At 34.4% G+C, this 21,453-nt stretch overlaps 1 protein-coding gene across 3 annotated transcripts; it reads left to right on the top strand.

Annotated features, from left to right (window-relative positions):
- Nucleotides 1-319: 319 nt before the first annotated feature.
- LOC131077056 (vesicle-associated protein 1-2) lies at nt 320-19,831 on the top strand. Of its 3 annotated transcripts, none has more exons than XM_058014443.2 (10): nt 321-557; nt 2,983-3,056; nt 3,267-3,402; nt 3,896-3,966; nt 4,307-4,388; nt 4,536-4,651; nt 4,753-4,914; nt 5,128-5,169; nt 14,988-15,065; nt 19,184-19,831. In XM_058014443.2, the coding sequence occupies exons 3-10, from the start codon at nt 3,354-3,356 to the stop codon at nt 19,292-19,294; spliced, it is 711 nt and encodes a 236-aa protein (XP_057870426.1). In that variant the 5' UTR covers nt 321-557; nt 2,983-3,056; nt 3,267-3,353; the 3' UTR covers nt 19,295-19,831. The 3 variants fall into 3 exon arrangements, with proteins under 3 accessions (XP_057870427.1, XP_057870426.1, XP_057870428.1); XM_058014445.1 differs by lacking the exon at nt 321-557 and adding an exon at nt 590-878; XM_058014444.2 differs by lacking the exon at nt 2,983-3,056 and having other exon boundaries at nt 320-557.
- Nucleotides 19,832-21,453: the final 1,622 nt, after the last annotated feature.

The raw sequence follows: 21,453 nt of genomic DNA, 5'->3' as shown, positions 1-21,453 counted from the left end.
GAAAGCTGATTCTTATTTGAACAATATATAGTAACAATAAATTCGAATATACAACAATAAATTGTCATGAATTGTAAGCCACAAATTCGACAATTCTAATTTGAAGGTCTTCCATCTTAATTTAAAAAAAATTTAAAAGAAAATGAATCAATGGTGAATTTTTTTACACTCAACCAAAAGGGATAAATGGACCCTTTACTTCATCCCCAATGAACATGAAAACCAAGGCAAAGCAAGTGCAAGAAAAAAATAAGTACTTCTGCACGCCAGGCACTCATGAAAGCCACCAAATTCTACACAAAAACTTAATTCTCAAGAAAAGCAACGAATATAAAACTGGGAACCGCCGGTGGCACCCGACTTCACCATTCACAGAACTCCGACACGCGTCGGTCACCTTTATTTTCCAAACAAACTCCCGTCTGAATCTCCTCAAACGCAGATAAAAATATCACTTTATTCTCTTCGTTGTTCTCTTTGTATTTAAAAATTCGATAATTCTTTCTAGCAGGGTTTCCGAAACAGAACGACAGGACTTGCTACCGGCGCAAATATATGTATGTGTTTCATCCCCAGCATTAAATATTTGATTAAGTAGCTGTTAATTGTTTGCGGATTTTAGGATTTTATGCCTTCCACAATTTCAAGCTGCCGAAGCTTTCGATCTACAGAATTAAGAGCTATCTTTCATCATACATTTTATGCGTTTTCGAAATTCCTGTGAATTTGTTCGTCGATTGTGCAATTGTCAGCCAGTGCTTTACTGTTAGGGAAAAAAATGGCATTTGCCTTCTTCGCGTTTAGATTTCAAGTGAAAAATTAAAATCAAATTCAGAAATTGTAAATCTCAAATTTTGGAACTTCTTTTTTTCAGCTCGGTATGTGGAATGTGGGTTTTAGTTCTGTTTGTGTTAGAACTTTCTTAAATTTTTTTTTTTTTTTGAAAAATGCTGTGGTTTATCTTTCGAATTTAGGGCTTTCATTTTATGCAGTAGCTACACAAATTGCTTATTTGAATTGAAAGAATTTTCAAGTTCGTTTTTCTGGACAAGTTTGCTCGCTTCGGCTTCAAATTTAGGGCTTTCTCAAATGGATATGTTAAATAGCTGGTGAAAATCGAATTCAGAGCTTGTAGAGCGAGATTATTTTAAAAATTCCTGTTTTCTATATGTAAAAAAGGGTTTCTAGTTCCTTTTGTTTTCGGTTGTTATTTAACGAGGGGATATAGAAGATGCGTGCGTCAATTTCCAGGAAAACTGGCAATGTTTTTCTTTCTTTTTCTGATTGGTAAATTCACCACGCTGGGTGTTCTTCGGCTTAGGTGCCTCGATAAAGCCGAATTGCTTCTGTTAAATTCTCCCACGATTTGCACCTGGCCTTGTCGATTGAGGTATTCCGCTCCTGGGTTTGGATATTGTAGCTTGCCCATTTTAAACTGTAACATTCGTATGTACAAGCATGTAACATGCTTTCTGGAGATTTAAACAATTGTCTCCATAAAAATAATTTCCTGATGATTTCCCACTTGAGGTCACCTCATTTGACATTGGGAAAGTGCTGTGTTACCCCAGGCAGATATAGTGTTCTAATTTTATTATGTACAGAAACTATTACTCTAGTCTCGAATTAAAAAAATTTCTAGTTTCATTATTTGGAAAAAAATTGCTCTCTTCTGCTTCAGATTTTAGGTTTTTGTCCCATCTCTAGGTTTAGTTATAAGTAAAAGTCTAATTGAGACCATTTGCAACTCAATATTGGAAGTAGTTTTCACTTCATCATATACAATATAGGCTCTAGTTTTCTTTGTTAAATTGTTAGGCAACCACATAGAATATAAGTTGCACTGGCAAAATTTTTGGGAGGAATGTCATGTTATCTTTGTAGATCAAGGGTTTTTATTTTGTTTAGGAGTTATTTAAACTTTAAATCTTGTTTGCATAGCTACTGATCAATCACGCAATATTTGAATTTTGAGAACTTTTGTCTAGTATATTTGTTAAATTGTAGGTTGAAATCAAAGTAAGATTATTTATCAAAAGATTTGCCACTATTGAGAGGGATTTAAGCAAGTGTCTCTATTTTAAAAGCCCTGGTGATTTACCCCTTGAGTTCACCCCTTTCGACTTGGGAAAAGTGCCGTGTTATCCTTGCAGATTTAGCATTTTAATTGTATAAACTATCATCATGAATAATTAATCAAACCATGAATTTAAAGAATTTCTTGTTCATCATTTGGAGAACTTTTGCTAGTTTTATGTGTCAAATTTAAGGTTCTGTCCTATCTCTATGTTTAATTATTGGTGGATATCAAATTCAGACCATTTACAACTCGTATTGGAAATAATTTTGTTTATCTGTGTACAATATGGCCTCTAGTTCTGTGTCTATATTGTTAGGCAACTACAGTATATAAGGTGGATTGGCAATTTTTTGAGAGTAATGGCTTGTTATCTTTGTGGATTTAGGGTTTTACTTTTATTGTGTTTAGGAGCTATGCAAAGTTAACCATCTTGTTTGCATAGCAACTGAACAATTACACAATATTTGAATTTTAATAATTTCTGGGTTCAGCATTTTGAAAATTTTCTGCTTCAGATTTTTTTGTTCTAATCTACATGTTAAAAATCGGAGAATGTTTAGAAATCTTTTTTACCTGTGCATGGGGACTATTTAACAGTTCATTTGCTGGTGTCAAAATGTTCCACAATCATGGGATATGCAAGATACATGGCTCAATTATTGGTTAAAATGTCAATACATAAATGTTTCATAGGTAGTAAAAAATGACGTGATATACTTGTGCATTTTGGTCTTAAATTTGGTTCTGTTGTTGCACAGACTTTGAACTTAATCACTTGCATCTAGATTGTTTTTGTTTGAAAAATTACTGCTTTTTGCATACAAATTTATGTTTTGTTTATTTTCTGCCCTACATTATTTTAAATTTGACGATCTCATGTTTTCTCACTGTGCATGTAAAAGAATATATTTTCCATTCCTTATCAGCCAGAACAGGCCTTGTTGGGATCTACTGTTCAAACATTATTAGTTGACAGGTAAAATGGCTTGTTTAGTATGATTGTATCTTGTTTTCCAATGTGTTGAAAACAGTGTCAGATTGACACAATTTATCAAATCACAAGGATGATTTATTTCTAGTTCTTGAGATTATAATTGTATTTTGTAAGTTCTTAATTTTCTGCATTTAAATAAATGTGTGCTTACTCCATGAAATTTTGTGTTGTTCAACATCATCTGGGCTGTAGCTGGAACTTAGAGGCTTGAGCTTGCATTGTTATTATATTATTGGTAGTCAAATTTAAAGTCCTGGACCGTCTGGATAGAGATTAACAATGACCAACGAACTTGTCACCGTTCAGCCTGGGGAGCTCAAGTTTCCCTGTGAGTAAATCTCTTCTCAGCATTATTGAATATGGCAGCTTATTTTCAGTGGGCACTTTTTTTTATGATATTTATATCCTTCTGTAATGTTAAACTCAATTATTCATCTTTATTGTTTTTGATTGTATAAGGGATGTGAGTATGCAAATAGAGGAAACCTTGCATTTATTCATAATTTTGTGGTGCTGCATGTTTATCACTTGTATACCTATTGGTCTATGTTAGCCAACTTGCCCTACAACAAATTTATGGCATGTTTTATTTCAAATTCAGTTGTCATTTTTTGGTGTTCTTCTGGCACAATGCACTAATTTTATGCATTTTGCAAGATGATTTTTTTTATTTACCCTTCACCATTGTGTTGGCTTCTTGCCAATCATTTTTTCATATTATTTAATGAGAAATGAAATAAAATAAACATGCCTATCATTCTGCATGCAATGCCTTTATTTATTATTGACATCTGTCTCTCTTGTATGGAATGGTTGGTAAGTTGAATTGAAGAAGCAGAGTTCGTGCTCCCTTCAATTGGTCAACAATACAGACAATTATGTGGCGTTTAAGGTACCTATACTTATTTTTTATGTTCCCTGTAATTTCTTAGTTGGTGACCAACGGGCATTCTGATGATCTGGTTTTGTCAAGTGACTAAATGGAAGCAAGCATATTTATTTTTCTAATTTTAATTCTTTTGAGGCCAGTTCAGTTGTACTTATGACATTAGTCTTAGTGCCCAAGAGGGATGTGCTATTAACATGAAATGTGACCATTAATGTGGTTAAAGTTAGTTCTCCTTGTGTGGTAGTCCCCTAGAGTTGTACTTTGTTAGTCAAATTGTAGATTTTCTGCTAGGAGGGTGAGTTTAGTTGTTAAAGGCATGATATAAAAGTTCTTGTTTTGACAGGTTAAAACTACATCTCCAAAGAAGTATTGTGTACGACCTAATACAGGTGTTGTGCCACCCAAGGCTGCATGCGATGTGACAGGTTTGAGACCTGATATTTCCAATGGCTCATGGAGTATTTATCTCTTGCTTGGATATGATACAATATAGAGTTTTCTGAGCTTGTTTAGTGTGAACTTGATTGTACTTCTGCTTATATTCTCTACAATGCGATTTGTTTGCTGTGTAGTAACCATGCAAGCTCAGAAGGAAGCACCACCTGATATGCAATGCAAAGACAAATTTCTTGTGCAGAGTGTCATAGCACCTTCTGGGTCAACTCTTAAGGATATCACTTCTGATATGGTGAGTGCCTATTAAGATTTGATTTCTGAAAACTGGATGCTTATGGATAGAAGGTTCTCCTATGTCAAAAAGAAATTAAAGCAATAACCTATGTTTTCCAGTTCAACAAAGAGCCTGGTAGGGTTATTGAGGAAAACAAATTGAGGGTGCTGTATGTAGCTCCACCTCAACTCCCTTCCACTATCCTTGAATCATCAGAAGAGGGACAAGCACAAAAGGAAGGCACAGACTACGGGGCTTCTGCCGTCTCTTCATTTAATCCTGTAAGTGTAAGCAAATGTGCTACTTGCAGGCCAACTCATTGTTATTATCATGGTCTCAATTCTAGATGGCATTCTTTGAGTATGCTATGGAGGCTTTTTATTGCTTGTTGCTTATGATCTTATTCCTTTCTATGATTTCTGAAAAAGATGCATTTAATTGAGAGTTTGATTATTGAGAAAATGGACATTGATTTCTATTTTTGACATGAATAGGCGCCAAAAGATCTCAATGAGTTGAAAGCAAAGCTATCTGAGGTGAGCTTTCTCTTTAATACGACTAAATTTTTATTGGTTTGGCTTTATATCTTTTGGATTGTATTTGTGCTTAGCTTGAACTGCTAGTTTATTTAAAATTTCGACTCATTTTTGAAAATTTGATATCACTCTAGTTTTGTCACCTTTAGCTTGAAAGCATGGTTTGATAGAAAGCACACAGAAGACATAAGAATGTCCAGAATATTTTAGACTTTAGTATATATACTACTAGTTGGTGGTTAATAAATTTTAAGAATAAATATCAATAAGTGAAGTCAACTTATGTTGATTAGTGAACTATTGGACATGCTAGTTATGAATAGTAATACCAATGCTGACTAAATCTAAAAAAGAATTGATATTTAAAGAGGGGAGTGCACAAATATCATTACTTCATAAATGGAAATAATCTACTTTGAAATGCTAGATTGGCCTACATGTAGTTATGTGGGTTTGTTAATTGTGAATGAAATTCAAAAGGATGATTTTGCAATGTTTAAGGTAAATTTTGTTATGGAATTAATGGGCATCATATTCTGGAAACCTATTGATGTGTTTTGACTTCTGAGCCCACTCTGTAGCTAGTAATGGTAAATATCAGGGGATTCCCATTGTGCATTCTTGCTGCATGTTTGGCCAAGAAACTGAAACATTTGGTGGGGAAAACAAGTTCATATGAGTAGAATTAGAGGTTTCAAATGGAAAGGGATGACTTGTTACGAAGTTTCAATGTTTTATTGATGTTCAGCTGTTTATCAGAATCATGTGAAGGAAACAATAGAAATTACTTGCAAAATCATGGATATAGAAACTATAAACTTTGTGGAATTTGATTGGCAAATGCAATGTGTTTGACCTTCACAGAAGTAGGATCTTTAACTTTTAAGCAGGTAGTCAATTAATAACCATGAAGGAGAAAAGGTTGGAACAGGAGATGGGTTAGCATATAAATCATGAGCAAGCATCACCCCTAGCTGCCAGTTCATACTGTCATTGTGTTTTTTTGGCTGAGAAGGGACATTGTTTTATATTATGGTTAGCTAGGCTATTTGCTACATGATTGATTTCCCTGTAACAATGGTTAAGGGAAATACCTTTAAAGCTCTTGGCTTTGCAATTGATATTATTTATGTAGTTGTGAAGATTCCAATCCTCGATGGACATTTTTGTACACCTGTTGATAATAACTTCAGAATCTGATTCCACTTGTAAAAAGTTACAGCCAACTAACTTGGATATTTCAATTCCTCTAATAAAGCCAAAGCGTCCACTTCATTGTTTTATTTAGCTCCAAGGAAGAAAGGGCCACCCATTACAAATTTGCCTTCTGCAGATCAAAACACTACTCCTGTGCCAGATGGGCTAGGGTTACCTCCGCTACCTCATCAGAATTCAGCTTAAGATGGCCTTCATGAGGTTGAGACTAGATGCTTAATTGTCTTCTATATCCTATTCTCTTTACCCCATCAAAAGGGAACATCTGTCTATTGCTATTACAAATATTGAAGCTGTTAAACGTAGTAAAATTGTTTTTCATGTGCTTGAAAAGTGACTAGTGGGATTTTTCATGAGATCCAACAACTTTTTAACTGTGGCTTTGTTTGGGGTAACAATGTAAGGGTTAGCTTATAACTTGTGCTCTATTGATGGACCTAGCCCAAAACACGAGATCATATCATTGGTCCATCTCATGCTTGTATTTATTGGATCCTTTCCCTGTTCTTGTATTCAATAGCTTGATTACATAGTGGGAGATCAACATCAATCGACAAATTTGTTGCTAATTGTAAGTAATGTATACTTCAAGATCAAGACCAACTTCTTAACAGGAAGCTAATTTTTTATGAAGATGTGTGCTTCTGAGCAGATAGTATCTGGTAAACAATTGTGGAATCTGCTGCTAAATATATGATGTTTGGAAGTGAGTATCTTCAAAATCAAAACTTTGAAGGCATGGAATAAGTCAGATAGTACATTATATGAAAAGAAATTTCATGAGAAGGTATGGATGTGAGCTAAGCCTAGGATACTCCAGCACATTGTGACTATTGCACTTGGCCTAGGACTCTAGATTACTCTAGATTACTAAGTTCTTAACAGGAAGCTAGGTTTTATGGTTGCAGGATAATGGATTCATGCTTATGAGGTGTTAATGTCTGGTAACTACTGCTGGATTCTGCTCTTATAAGTGATTAACAGTTACTATTTAAAACTGGAATCTGAATATATTTATAAAATATGTAATATTTGAAAACAAAGAATAGAACTTAAGATTTTGTAAATCCTCAAATTTTTTTTTTTTTTTTTTGATCGGTAAGGGGCCGAAGCCAATGAGGTGTACATACCTTACCCCCTTGTGGGATTTGAACTTGTGACCTCTCTTTCAAGAGCACAAGTTCTCCACCACTAGGCCAACTCAGGCTGTACTGTAAATCCTCAAAATTGAATCTTTGTTGATATGTAATTAATCAGATGGTACATAATGTGATTAATTGTTTTGGGAATTTATGGACTGTAGCTGAGCCAAGGATGCTGCAATAAATTATGGGTACTGCACTTGGTCCAATAAATCTGTCTCTTACAAATGAACTGAGTAGGTGATTTGCCCCCATAAAAACCTAACTCCAAGGGTTAAAGGTCTATCCAAATTTTAAAGCTACCAATTTCCATTTGGTATTTTTTGCTTCCCTTCATGAAGACTGGTGACGTTGTATAGTAAACTATATGTTTTGTTCTGATATTCTTATGTGCTAACAGTCCAATGTTGCCATAAAACCATTAATTGTATTAAGTGCTTAATTATTCCCTTCATTTTTGGACATAACTGTTAGCATATACATCTTGCTGATTTTTTTTTTTCATTTAGATTAACCGGTTACTTCTCATCACCTTTGATATAACCCCTGAGCCTATGGTCACACAATATGTTTTCTATTTAGTCACTGTAAAGCTTGTAATTTGCAAGGTAATCTTAATTAGACAATAGAAACCATGTTTAATTTGTAAGACAGTGGTATCGTTCAGAAACACAGCAGAGTACAAAGGGAAAATATACAAAAATTAACCTGACAATAAAAGAAGGTTTCATTATAGAAATTAAATGAAAGAGTATCGTGAGCCCTGTGTGGCTACTGTAGTCTTATTTTTTTTTGATCTGCACTGTTAAATGATGTCTCTAACATGGTACTCTTGTTAGATATCTGTAATGTTTTTGCTCTATCTCTAATATAAAAAAAATTAAATGGAAGAGTCACGATTGCTCTCTAGAGGCAATTGGAGCAAGGAAATTAAAATAAAAAGTGCCCTAGCTTCGTAAATAATATCTCTCTGTTCTTAAGATTACCTTTAGGTCTTGATACATTTTTGAAGTTTAAATAAAAATGGTAATGTCTGCTCTTGAGATGAACAAGCCTATGAGTTGTGTTGCAACTCTTCTTTCTCACTTAAATTAGCTGCTTCCTTCTGACGACCTTTGATAAAATGAAACCTCCTCAGGCCAAAATCATGCAATGCTTCGTCCAATTAATGATTCTAGAGGTTATAATTATCTGAGTACTGGTTTGGGTTATGACAATTTTTTTGGGTTGCGTTATTTTGGTTGTCTGTTCAAAAAATATATATAAAAAATAAATAGAAAAACAGAAATTAAGTTCAAAATACCGAATAAAATGCATATAGTAAAGAAAACCACCATAAAATGAAAATTATTGCTTTGATGTTAATTTTTCAAACTGGAATGTCATGATGGATATTTATTGTTCAATATTAAAATAATAAAATCAGCAATCAATGTCATATGGATATTCATAATAGTCATCATCATCAGCATTGACATTAGATGATGTAGGTATGTTAGAAGACCAGAAGGAGTGAGATCATAAGGAGTGCCATTGGCACTAGCACTAAAAATGCGTTGGCTTGTGGCTCCTCAAAAAATGAAGATTGATGGGTAGTGGAAGCATCCAAGTCAGTATGCTTCTAAAAGAAGGTTCAAGTTGGGATGCACATAAACTAACTCCTTTCTATTTTTTAATGTCATTGGGTTCTGCTTTACTGAGTGAATGAAAGATCATGTATGCCAATTCCACTCGGATGAAGATGAATTGACAATCTGTCGAGGAAAGTTATATAGCTCAGAGATAATAAAATTATAAATGAAACTTTAAACTTGAAAACATTTATTAGAAAATGAAAAGAAATTCAAATTTAGAGAGTTTTAGATAAAAAGTAAAAAAATAATAGAAATAATAGAAATAATTTGACTCTGTAAGTACCATCAATTGTGAGCATCCTTCTAATACATGTCATGAAGAGCAGAAATACTTTTATCATTGATTGGAGTGTAAAAAATGCACAAACTAATTTTTTAAGGTGCAAACATTATCGTGTACTCTTCATTGACTTCCACGTCTTTGTAAGGTGCAATCCTCCATGGCAAATACAGGATCTTAGTGCTGTAATACTTTAGAATCAATGTGAAGCCAAGATGTAGCGGGGTGGTCGTTTGTTTTATCACTCAACAAGAATAGTTTGAAGTAATTTTTTTCATTATTTTGCTCTTTTTCATTTATGAAAGTTTTTATCTTCTCAATTATTGAATTGATACCATCATATCTCTCTCACAAACATGGCTTATCTATGTGAGTATGATGGATCACACTCAAAATGGACTTAGTGAAACTAAGAAGATATTTCACATGATCCCATCAAGTGTCATCTAAGATCATCTGTTCTCTATTATTCTCTCTCATTATTGGTTGCCTCTAGAGAGACTAAAGTTGACTAATTACTTTGTCAGAAAAGTGCCTCTTGTATTTTCAAAATAACTGATTTGGAGGCAATTGAAGTCCCAACAACCTATTGAAAAATAAAAGTAAAAAAATTAAAAAGAACGAAGAAAACACAATTTTTCAAAATAGAGTACTAAAGTTATCTTTAACGACTCCAATATTGGGAATTATAGAAATAATAAATATGCCATGTGATGTGGTGGATGGTGATCAACATTTGGATCTCTTTGGTCTCTACATACACAACTCCAATCAATTTTGTTGTCCGTCTTTTGCAGCATAAGGAAGGTGTGTGAATCATAGTTCAAAAACATGGACTTGACAAAAACTCAGCAGTCTCATATTTTCTCAAAGAATTGAACAATACAAAACTTGGGAAAACACTAGACAAATTTTCCGAATATTAAAAGACATACATTTGTAAAAATATTATGAAAAACATTTATATTACTGAATTTAGAGTACATTTTATATGTTTCCTTCATATATAGATCAAAGTTAGAGTTCACACATCATAGCTCAAAAATGAGTTAAATATTAATGAAAATTACAAATTACAATTTCAATGTTCCTTAACAAGAAGTTGCAGCACCACCTTTCACTTTCAGTTTAAGGAACAATGGTTGTGTAGTTGTCCTTGAATTGGATGGTAGTGCTGCAACTTCTTGTTGAGGAACAAATATCATCTTCTACAAGAGTCGTAGGCATAAAATCATGATGTGAATGTGATGAACCCTCCATCAATCTCCATCAATGGTTTGGCTTCTACATCCTAATATGCATTTGCTTTCCATTTTGTTGCCTCTAATCAGCTATAACATTAGCACTTAAAACACTCTAATTGTGGTCACAACTTAATGCACTACAAGACTAAGACAAAATGCAGATGGTGAGATTCTGAAGATTAGCTGTTGTTTCACCAAAATCTTCCCACCACAAATCTGCAAGGACGATACTAATCTAACTACACCACGTTTATCTCATACCAAGTCAATCTGTTCACATCTCCTCACACCAACAAGGACCTTACGGACTAGTCATTAACTTCCTTAACCTTCCAGGCCTCACTAACTAATCAGTAGTATTAAAGAGGTATTCACACTGATATATTTAAGAACTCATTTTTGCACCTTGCCAGTGTTTAACTTAGATATGAATAAAAAAAGACAACTCACCACAAAACATAACTCTTGTCTTGTGGTATTAAGATGAATTGAACTACCGACCGATTACCAATACATGTATGCATTGAACGGTGGCAAATTATAATTGGAAGTTGAGAAGTTTATCTGAAATCCCATGGGTGCCAATGTTGGATTACATTGAGATCTTAAAATATTTGCTTTGGCATACTTAGTTTTTGGTTAAAAAATAGTGTTACAGTTGAAATTTGTCAAAAATAGCAATGCCAATCACCATGTAGTGAAACATATTCACTTTTACTTTTGTTCTCAGTAAATTACATATTAGTCTCTGCAACTTGAATGGTGTCTGGATGCTCATGAGTCAAACTACCAGGGCGTGGACAATTGATTGCTTTTGGCTCGAAACAAATGCAAACTCTTTTGTCATCTGTTGTTCACAAGTCTCAATGCTATTTGCTTGCTTTGATCACCATTGTTGTGGCAAGCTACTCTTTCTGTTTTGGCAATTTCTCCTAAGATGTCTAGGTTCATTACAACAAAATATTTCTATTTTAATCTCTCAGATATATAACTGCCTACTGCCATTTGAGGAGTCATTCAATGAATTGCTATTACTGTGCCTTTCTTTACCTTTTATTCTTGCACTGGATGCACTCTCTGTAATTTCCAAGGTTGATGCATCCACCTGATTTGGCTTCTGACTCTTTCTTTTTTGGCAATTTCTCCTAAGATGTCTAGGTTCATTACAACAAAATATGTCTATTTTAATCTCTGAGATATATAACCGCCTACTGCCATTTGAGGAGTCATTTGATGAATTGCTAGTATTGTGCCTTTTCTTTACCTTTTATCCTTGCACTGGATGCACTCTCTGTAATTTCCAAGGTTGATGCATCCACCTGATTTGGCTTCTGCCACTTTTGCAAGAGAAGTGTCAATAACTTACTGAAGTCAAGCACTATAGTCACTGCAACCAGATGGAAGGATTCAGGGAAAAGGATCATAGGATGAAGGCAAGCTTCATAGGATCAAAGTTACCTTATCTTCATCAGCTACTGGGTCTTTGATAGTAAACAATTAATTGCTAAGATTATTCAATGTAATAAGTATTCAAAGATTGATCCTCCTTCCAGTAAATTAGATGAAAACAAGACATTATTTAGATATAAGGTCTGTTCAGCTTTTGATGTTTGGTATATGTTTTCACGATTCTTCCATAATGTTGATGCACTTGTTGCATTTTGGACCTCTGGTATTAATGTGTCTGTAACTGACATCTTGAAAAGCACCAGAGTTTCTCAATGCTTCCCATCAAGTTTTTGGGATCACTATCCGGTCAACTCTTATCGATAATACGTGGTTGAATTTTAAGGACTCCAAAATCTGTATTTTTCTCAGTCAACTTCTGAAACATGCTCAAAAGTCAGGGTTGTATGCTGGCCATTATCAACTACAAAAATAGGTTACCTTAGGACCCAGCTACTCCCTTTAAATACCCATCAGCCTTAATTGAATGCAGTTTTAACTGGATTTACATAATTACAATTACACACTCTGACTTACACTTGAAATATATTTCAAGTCAGAATTCAATTATAAAAATGATCAATGCATACCCTACTCCTGCTATGTATTACAAATCATAAGTTCAAACCATTTAAAAGATCAATGTGATTATTTTAGGAGAATGAATTACAGCAAAGCTTTTTCAAACATCCTGGCTGTTATACACGCTCTGGCCATGCACTTGCCTTGCATGTTGCAAACCCTATGTGTGGCCTCTTTGCCACTCACATTTCAGTAAACAAAGCTACTTGCTACTTGCATATGCAAAAGTGAGATTCTCTTTTCATCTATATAATTAACGGTTGAGACAGTGTGAGCTGTTTCTAACAAGCCATGCTTTGGTTGAGATTTTATTTCAATCTTTGTTTTGCTTATTGTTGACAAGCCCTGCAACTGAAAATTCTAATACAGAAACTGCAAATGTAGAGAAGTGAAGCTATACTAATATCAGCAGCAAAGATTATATAATGATTCAAAGATTTAGCAACTATTGTGTTACAAGGAAAAGTAAATTGCAACTCACTAATATTCATATTCAGATCTCTTTTCTTTAATCAATGTTTATCCCATGATCTACAATGTCTATACACCACTCCTTGACTCAACCACTTATTCAATTAAACTTCTTTGTCTACACGTAAGCAATCGTGCAATCCTGGTGCTCTACCCTATCATTTTCCTTGGGTTTGCAAGACACAGAAAATTTCCTGGCTTGGATGCCATATTATTGTGTGGAAAACAAGCCATATGATTTCATTTTATGATAAAGTTCTGAAAAGGCTGTTAGGCATAACAATCTGCTTATTATTTAGCAAAAGTCATACAGCTATGTTTCCCAAATATTCTAATGTTTTAAGTTTTAACTCATATCTAATAGGATCTAAGAAGCAAGGTTAGTATTAAGATTGTCCAGTAGTTTGAGAGAGCCCAAAAATGAGGGAAGAAATAATGTTGGAGGTTGTCTGCACCCAAACATGGGATACGTTTGTGATGTTGTATAAGGAAATAAGTCAAACTCCAATCTGTAGTCTGAGTTGGAACAAAAATAGTTCTGGATGGAATCGAAGTTATGGGATTTTTTCTATTCCATGCAAAAAATCACATTGGATTTTTATGCTTCCTGAAAAAGTTAAATACTCATGTCAAGCTTCTAAAGGAAAATATATTTTGTTATTAATTTTAGTGGATTGTGCTTCATTTGTAGATATTATTTTATGCATTTATAAAGGATACAACTTTTCTGATAAACAAGTTGGTTGTGTTTATATTATCCCCACACAATATTATGTACTCAAACGTTGTGGCAGTTTGAATTTTCCATTTTGGGATGTGGTCCTGGCCTATTTTATTCTAATTGTGAGGATCGCCAACAGCATTGTCCATGCATTCAACTCTATGGTCAAAATCATCAGAAATAAGCTACGTTACCTGGGGACCCGTCTCCTACCTCCTGAGATGCGTACTGGAGACGGAGACGCGTCTCCGGTACCGGAAATGTCTCCGGAAACTTCCTGATGCACAGGCCACTTAGATTTAATATTATAAGCAATTTTAATTTCAATTTTTGTTCAATTTTAAATTTAACGTTAAACTTTAACTTTACCACTGTTCTTTTCAAAGTTCTATGTCATAATACTCTCTAGAAATTATTAAATTATATTAAAAAAAATTGAAGTACCCCATCTCCTATTTTTGAAAATTAAGCGTACCAGTACCGGTACCAGTCTCCAGCGTCTCCAAGTACCCCCGTTTCCCGGTAACCTTGGAAATAAGTGATCAACGGTGTGAATATACCTAATAGACTTAAAATTTAAATACGTTATGAAGACTTCTGATTTTGTGCAACAGCATTGCATGGCGATTCAAATAACAATATTATTTGTCTTAATATGTTAATACTTAAATTTATCCATCAACGCTTCTACTTGTTTGCATAATTGTCCTTCACATGGTGGTGCCATTCAATTCTTCATTATATTTTGATTGGTGAATTCTTGTGGTGTGACTGATCTTATTATAAAAAATTGACACAACTTTCTCAGAACATGGTTAGCAATTGTAGAGGATGATCTCAAGAGTTTAATGCTCTTGGAATTTATTACCCGTTTGAGTCCATGGAAATAAAGACACTCATTCTTTACAAAGCTTGTGAAAAGTTAGCTATTACACAGTTGCACTTTAAACATTTTTACCTCTCATGGAATATTAGCAGTGAATTTATTTCCTTGATTATTCCTGTAAAGACATCATATTTTTCACACGTATTAATTGCTTTTTAGATCCTTGAAGATTACAGAATGCTTTGGTGCTTGTGCAGGCTCAGGCTGAAATCTCAAAATTAACAGAAGAGAAATCTACTGCTTTTTTGCAAAAGCAGAAATTGGAACAGGAATTGGTACGTTCAGAAAAATAGGTTGATTAAAGAATGATATAAGAAATATTTGGGAATCTCTTCTTTTACATTCTTATTTTATTTCAAATCTAGAGACACAATATAGTGCTTCAAGAAATTTATCATGTCTGGGACTGTGTGGCAATGTTGATTTGTTTGTACCTCAAGGAATGTCTCTACAATTTTTTTACAGTTCATAACATATTTATTTTTGTTATGGTTATCAATACACTTTTTCTTTACTGTTGTGCTCAAGATTGTGCCAACCATATTATAGTCATAGCGAGAATCAGATGAAATAGTTTCCAGCTAGATTGTTGACTGCATGCTTTTGGAGTAAGTTAATATTTGGAGTGTCGAATTCATGTTATTTTCACTAAACAAAAAGTTTGGAGGGTAACTTCTAGCTCACTTCAAAGGTAGGTTTGCAAGTTTTATTTGTATGGTTGGCTGTGTGTCTAATGAAACTATCATGTGATTGCTGGTTGTTTGCATGTTCACATTTTGCTTTTTGTTTGATACTTGGAGCATGTTCTTGGAATCTATAGAGTGCATTTGGTTTGAAGATTTTTAGACTGTATACTCTTTACCTTCTTGGGAAAAATTTGCAAGAATTCATTCTTTTAAACCCTTAGCACAGGACGCACAAATATTTGCTCTATCATTTTATCAAGAAATCCCAATTTCAGGTATTTCAGCATCAGTTGCTTTAGAAGAACCCCAAGACTGACAGCTCTCAATTGCACAAGCAGCTCCTTTATTTTTGTGAATTTTGCCTTCACAATGGGATAAGCAAAGATGTCTGCAATCTTATGATTCACTCACAAATCTAAAATCAAGCATCTTCTGTGCCATATCCAAGCTCTTACATGTGTGTTCAATGCTCCAGTCACAGGAGCATAATAGGCCTGCTGCTTTTGGATATTGTTCCTTCTTGGTGTTGTCACATCCTCACTAATCTTCCTTGGGTCCTTGGAACAACTATCACCCTTCCCCATTGCCCCACACTTGAAGTAGGTTTCTCCATGTTTTGGATCGATCTAATCTTCCACAGTAGGTTCAATCACAATGTCCAAATCTTTTATCTGAATAGTAGAATACTCAATTAATGCAGCATCACTCCAAACAACTTCATCATGTTTTGAAGGATCCTCAAAAGTACAACTAAAGGACCAGCCAAAATTGGAACTAGGTGTAACATCTTCAACCACGTAAACAATTTGGTTTGTACGTTTAATGATGCATGTCAGCATATCTTTAGATAGATTCACTTCATTGAATATTTCATTTATCCAAATGATGATGCCCTTAGCATATTTCCACAATTGATAGCCTTTGGCCTCCTCCAAATAGCCCCTCATAATAGGTCAAGCTTCTTTCGTGTCACATCTAAAATGTAGGCCCATGTGACACGTGCAAATTGTAGTGTACAATAGTTGTTTTCCTACTGCAACATTTCTTAAATGGTCTGGTATCTTGAACAACTTTTGTAGGAACCTTGTAAATAATGTAATAAGTACAACAAAGTACAAGCTACTTCAGTTGAATATCTATAATGCACACTATTGTCTTGGGATATACAACGGTGCTATCTCACCCAACGGTTTGTTCTTTTGCTTTGCTGGATGATTCTGCTGGGGAGTGTAAGAAACAGTGCAGTGTCAAACAATACCATGCTTGGTGCAATACTCTCCTCAATGATCTGATCTCAAAAATTTTACAGGATGGCTGCATTGTTTCCTAACCATTGTTCTCCATTTAATGAAATTTGCTGAAATATGGGACTTGGCTTTCACACTACAAACCCAAGTATCTCTAGAGAAATAATCAATGAAAGTCAAGCACTTCCATTGATGCAGGAGCATCCTGGGCAAATAATCAATCATCATACAATTTGCCAGGCTTTTAAGAACAAACTGCCATCCTTGTTCACATCTAGAGTCTTTAAAGAAATCACATCTGGAAGTATGAGCATGAAAAACTTGAGAAGCATGAGTGACAAGAACGTTTGTGTTGTGCTTACCCTGGTGTTTCATATTCTTGAAGCAAGTATTCTCAAAATGTCCCTGCTTACCATGGCAAGTGCATAATGTATACTTGTTCTTGTTGAGTTTGTTATCTCTCTTGCAATCACCATCCTGAGAACTCCTATTGTTCCAATTATTATTATCTACTTGGCACATGTTTGTATTGGTTTTTTGAAATTTTATTTCACCCTTTCTTTGGTCATTTGAACCCATTGCCTGGAACTGAGCCCAACTTGGTGAAATTTTGTTCCTACACAACCAACAAGGACTGCAAGCCTGCAAAAGACAGTCATTCCTTCAAAATGGATATAGTAGTGAAGAACTAAAGAGAATTACATTATATGGCGGCTGTAATATTTTAAGGATGACCTCAATGATCCATCTTATATTCCTTATTGCATTCTAATTAACATGGAAGATCCTTTAAAGAAGCTTAAGACCACAACAATGACTGCAAATTTGACAAAAATAGTATCATTATAAAGAGCTCAAAAAATGTTCTTATGACTAAAAAGTTTAGCTACTGAGATCTGATTCCCTTGACCTCTTGGTCCTCAACAGAAAAATTTAAATTTTTAAATTGGTGAGATATCATTTGATTGTGCTAGATGTCACTCCTAAAGCCCAATCCACTCATTGGACTGCTCGTTTGATGTGGCACATAGTAGTACATTGGAAATGAAACTGGAGAAATCACAAAAATCTGCCAAATAGTTGGTCAAATGAATGACAGTCAACTCAATCCAATTTTGAGAATGTGCAAATTTTTAATTCAATCCTATAGAATCAATCAAAGATTGCCGTGTGGCACCTTAATAGTCAACTACTAACAGTTGCTTAAACGAACAACCTTTGCCACTGGTAAAGTGCTTAGCAAACTATTGCCTCACCAACAAATAGCTGTGACCCTACCGGCACACACCAGAAGGTAAGCAAGGACCAAGTGAGGGATTGACCCTATGACTTCCCTGGGCTAGTCACCTTCACATCCCACATGCGACTGAGTAGGTTGCGTGTTTGCACATGCTATAAAGGGTGCACTGGGTTGATAACAGACAAGAATCCTTAACTAGTTTTCCACAAAGAATTCTAAAATACAATCAGATCTAAGATATGCCACACTTGCACAGAGGTTCCTTTAGAAACCCTACTGTATCCTATACAGGCAAAATCTTTTAGTGGGAGAGCTTTACAAGTAATTCTATTTGAACAAGTTTCTGTTAATGATATCAAGTTTCCACAATCCATAAAGAATTAATGCAGATGTTTCTGGATTAGATTGTGTAAAGAGTTTTTTGCATCACAAAGAAAAAATCATAATACAACAGGTACATAAGTTTCTGTTGTCTCCAAACTCCATGATATCATGTGAGATAATACAACAGGTACATAAGTGAACAATAAGAAACTCCACAAGCCTAAACGAGGACACTTGTATGTCAGTGCTAAGAAACACCAATAGAAAAATATCTGATTATTGTATACAAATGAGATAAAAAGTGGTTAATGAGAGGAGACATAGGCATTGACAAGGGCTTCTAGTTATTTGGATCGAGTAGACAAACTTGACATGCTAATCCAGGGGTAATTGCATAGGCATTGGCCTCTAGTTATTCAGATCAAGTAGACAAACTTGACATGTTAAATCAGGAGGTATGTTATTTGCTTTCCCATATTTGCATTTTCCTAATAAGTGCTGCTATATGCATATTTGATATTTGCTTTAGGAGTATATTATGCAGTGCAGTGCAATTTAATTTAAGTAAATTAGTTCTAGATAATGGATGGGAATGGGCTCATACAGCATTTACATCATATGGTGAGTATAAGAAGTTTAGGTGTTAGAAGATGATTAATATTCAAAATGATTGAATTTAAAATTTGAATTGCTGTAGATAAAAATCCAATTTTTCTGCAAAATGTTTTTTGTGGGGCATGGAGTCAATTTTGGTTGAATGATTTTGATGTTGTTAATCTTGATCTCCCAATTTTCAAGGATTTTGTTTGTTTTCTAGAATAGGAAAATTGGTTTATTTATGCAGCATGTTGTTTTTGTGTATTTTATATAATTTCCTTTTTTTTGTTTATTTGCAGGCACTTATAAAGAAGAGCGATCATGGAAGAGCTAGATTGGGTTTCTCATTTTTATTTGTTTGCTTTATTGGGCTCGTGGGTATTATTTTGGGGTACTACTTCCATTCATGAATTTGCTTAATTGGTTGCAAAATATAATGGTGTAAGCCACAAAGGTTGAGGTTGACAAAATTTGTGAGAAGCATGCAAAGAAGCATCTTGAATGCCATGGAAAAATCATGGCTGCAGGTATTTGTGTTTTCAAACACTACAAGCAGTTAAGTTTGCCCACGATCAGGAATGTTTGAGGTTCTCTTGTTTCTCTGGCGATCTTGTGGGTCTGTCATTTTTTTGATTGGATAAAGAAATATATGGATTTTGTGTTTTGAAACGTCAGCCTATAGACAATGCCTTTTTAGGAGTTAATCATGACTTGACATCAAATTGTGTTTTCTAGTTTGAGGTTGGTACTACACCTATGTATTAGGGAGTTCCTATTATGTAATCTTAAATGATTCTTTTACAAAGCTTGCTGAAGTTTCTACAAGTGTTAAATTCCTGGAACATGTTTTATTATATGTATTACTATTTGTATGAATTGGTATACACCCAACAAAGATTACAAACTTATTTGGACTTTGGCTATACTAAGGTACTTTGCTTCTTACACGCGTTACTCTATTCAGGGGTTCATGTCAAAAGATGAAATACCTTCTAAGGAGTTAATAAAGACATGGCATCAAATTGTGTTTTTTAGTGAAGGTTATATACCTGTGTCAGGGAGTTGCTATTATTTATTCTCAAATGATTCTGTTACCTCGTATAAATTGGTATTTATCCAATAAAGATTTAGAACTCACCTGGACTTGGGCTTTTGACTCTTCATACAAATCGTTAATTTCACCTTTTATTAACGATTTAATGCCAAAAGGTGAAATGCCGTTTACGGAGTTAAGAAAGACATGGCTTTAAATTGTGTTTTTATAATGTAATCTTAAATGGTTATTTCACGATGCTTACCAAAACAAGAAGTTCTACATTTATTCTTGAATTGTGTTTTATATGTATTTGTATGAATTGGTATCTATCCATTAAAGATTAGATTTTATCGAGACTTGGGCTTTTGATTCTTATATAGTGGCTCATAAGTCATAACAAAGGTATCTTACTTCTTATTGTAAGATTAAATTGTACAAACACAAGTAGCTCACCGCGTGCCAGATACAATTGTGATGGATTTCTATATAAACATATAGATATTTTATTTTGTGGAATATTTCAATGGGTATCCATTTCTGTAACCAATGAGGGTGTTTATCCAGTTCAAAGGCAACTCTTTTTTGTGGTGGGGACAAGCATGTTCGTTAAATGTGTACAAATAATAGTAGCTCCCTTAGCTCCATATGGGCAAAATTCAATTTTGTAGTGCATCTTATTTTTGTGGGATATTTTAATGGATATCCATTTCTTCTACCACCTTTCTTATTGTTAAGGGCATATCTTTGAGGTGATACTATTGAGGATAAGCGACACATAATGATGAGGGTTTCACTTCAAAGTCTGCCTTGTAAATGCTGTCGATCGTTTTGTGTTTCATCATTATTTTAAAAATGTTGACATTCATATATGTTGGAGGACAGATCTAAGGGCTCTGCTGCTTTTATTTAACAAACTTAATATTTGGCAAGCCTTGTAAACGCACCTGCCCATTGTGAGTCTACTTTATATTTATACATTGGGCGGGTGTGTTCTGCTGGTCCCATAGACATCTCCACTTAAATGTGCTTTGTACTTTTAGTAACAATTTTGAGATTTTTATTACTGAGGAAGCACATGCATTGGCTTGTTCAATTGGGAAATGGCTTTCTAGCCACTAGGATGCCCCAATGTGTAAGTTATCCTCCTACACTGTCACTTATGCATTGGTGCATCCTAGGGGCTGGATAGATGCTTGTGTTCAATTGGAATTGGCGTTGTGATGGTTTATTCCTTTGTGATGGTGTGCTTGGTGCTGGATTGGGAGAAAAGATTTTCTTGAGTAAAATTCAATTTATTTTTTCATGGTCTGATAATTCTTAATCTATTTATTCTGTGCTTTGTTTTCAATTCATCTGATCGATATCATTTTTGGTCAAGCTCATCTTTTATAAATGAGAACCTTACAGTTCTCATGTTTAAAAGTTATTTTGAAAACTCACTCGTGATTTGTTGGAGTGTGAAGTGGAGACATTTTTGAGTGTTTCAACTAGTTGGAGTCTACTCATTTATATAAACAGTGGGGATTTAAGCTA

This window comes from Cryptomeria japonica, chromosome 9, assembly GCF_030272615.1.
Source record: "Cryptomeria japonica chromosome 9, Sugi_1.0, whole genome shotgun sequence".
NCBI classification, from domain to species: Eukaryota; Viridiplantae; Streptophyta; class Pinopsida; order Cupressales; family Cupressaceae; genus Cryptomeria; species Cryptomeria japonica.
The sequence above is the reverse complement of the archived record's forward strand: the minus strand, read 5'-3'. Positions and strand labels throughout refer to the sequence as shown.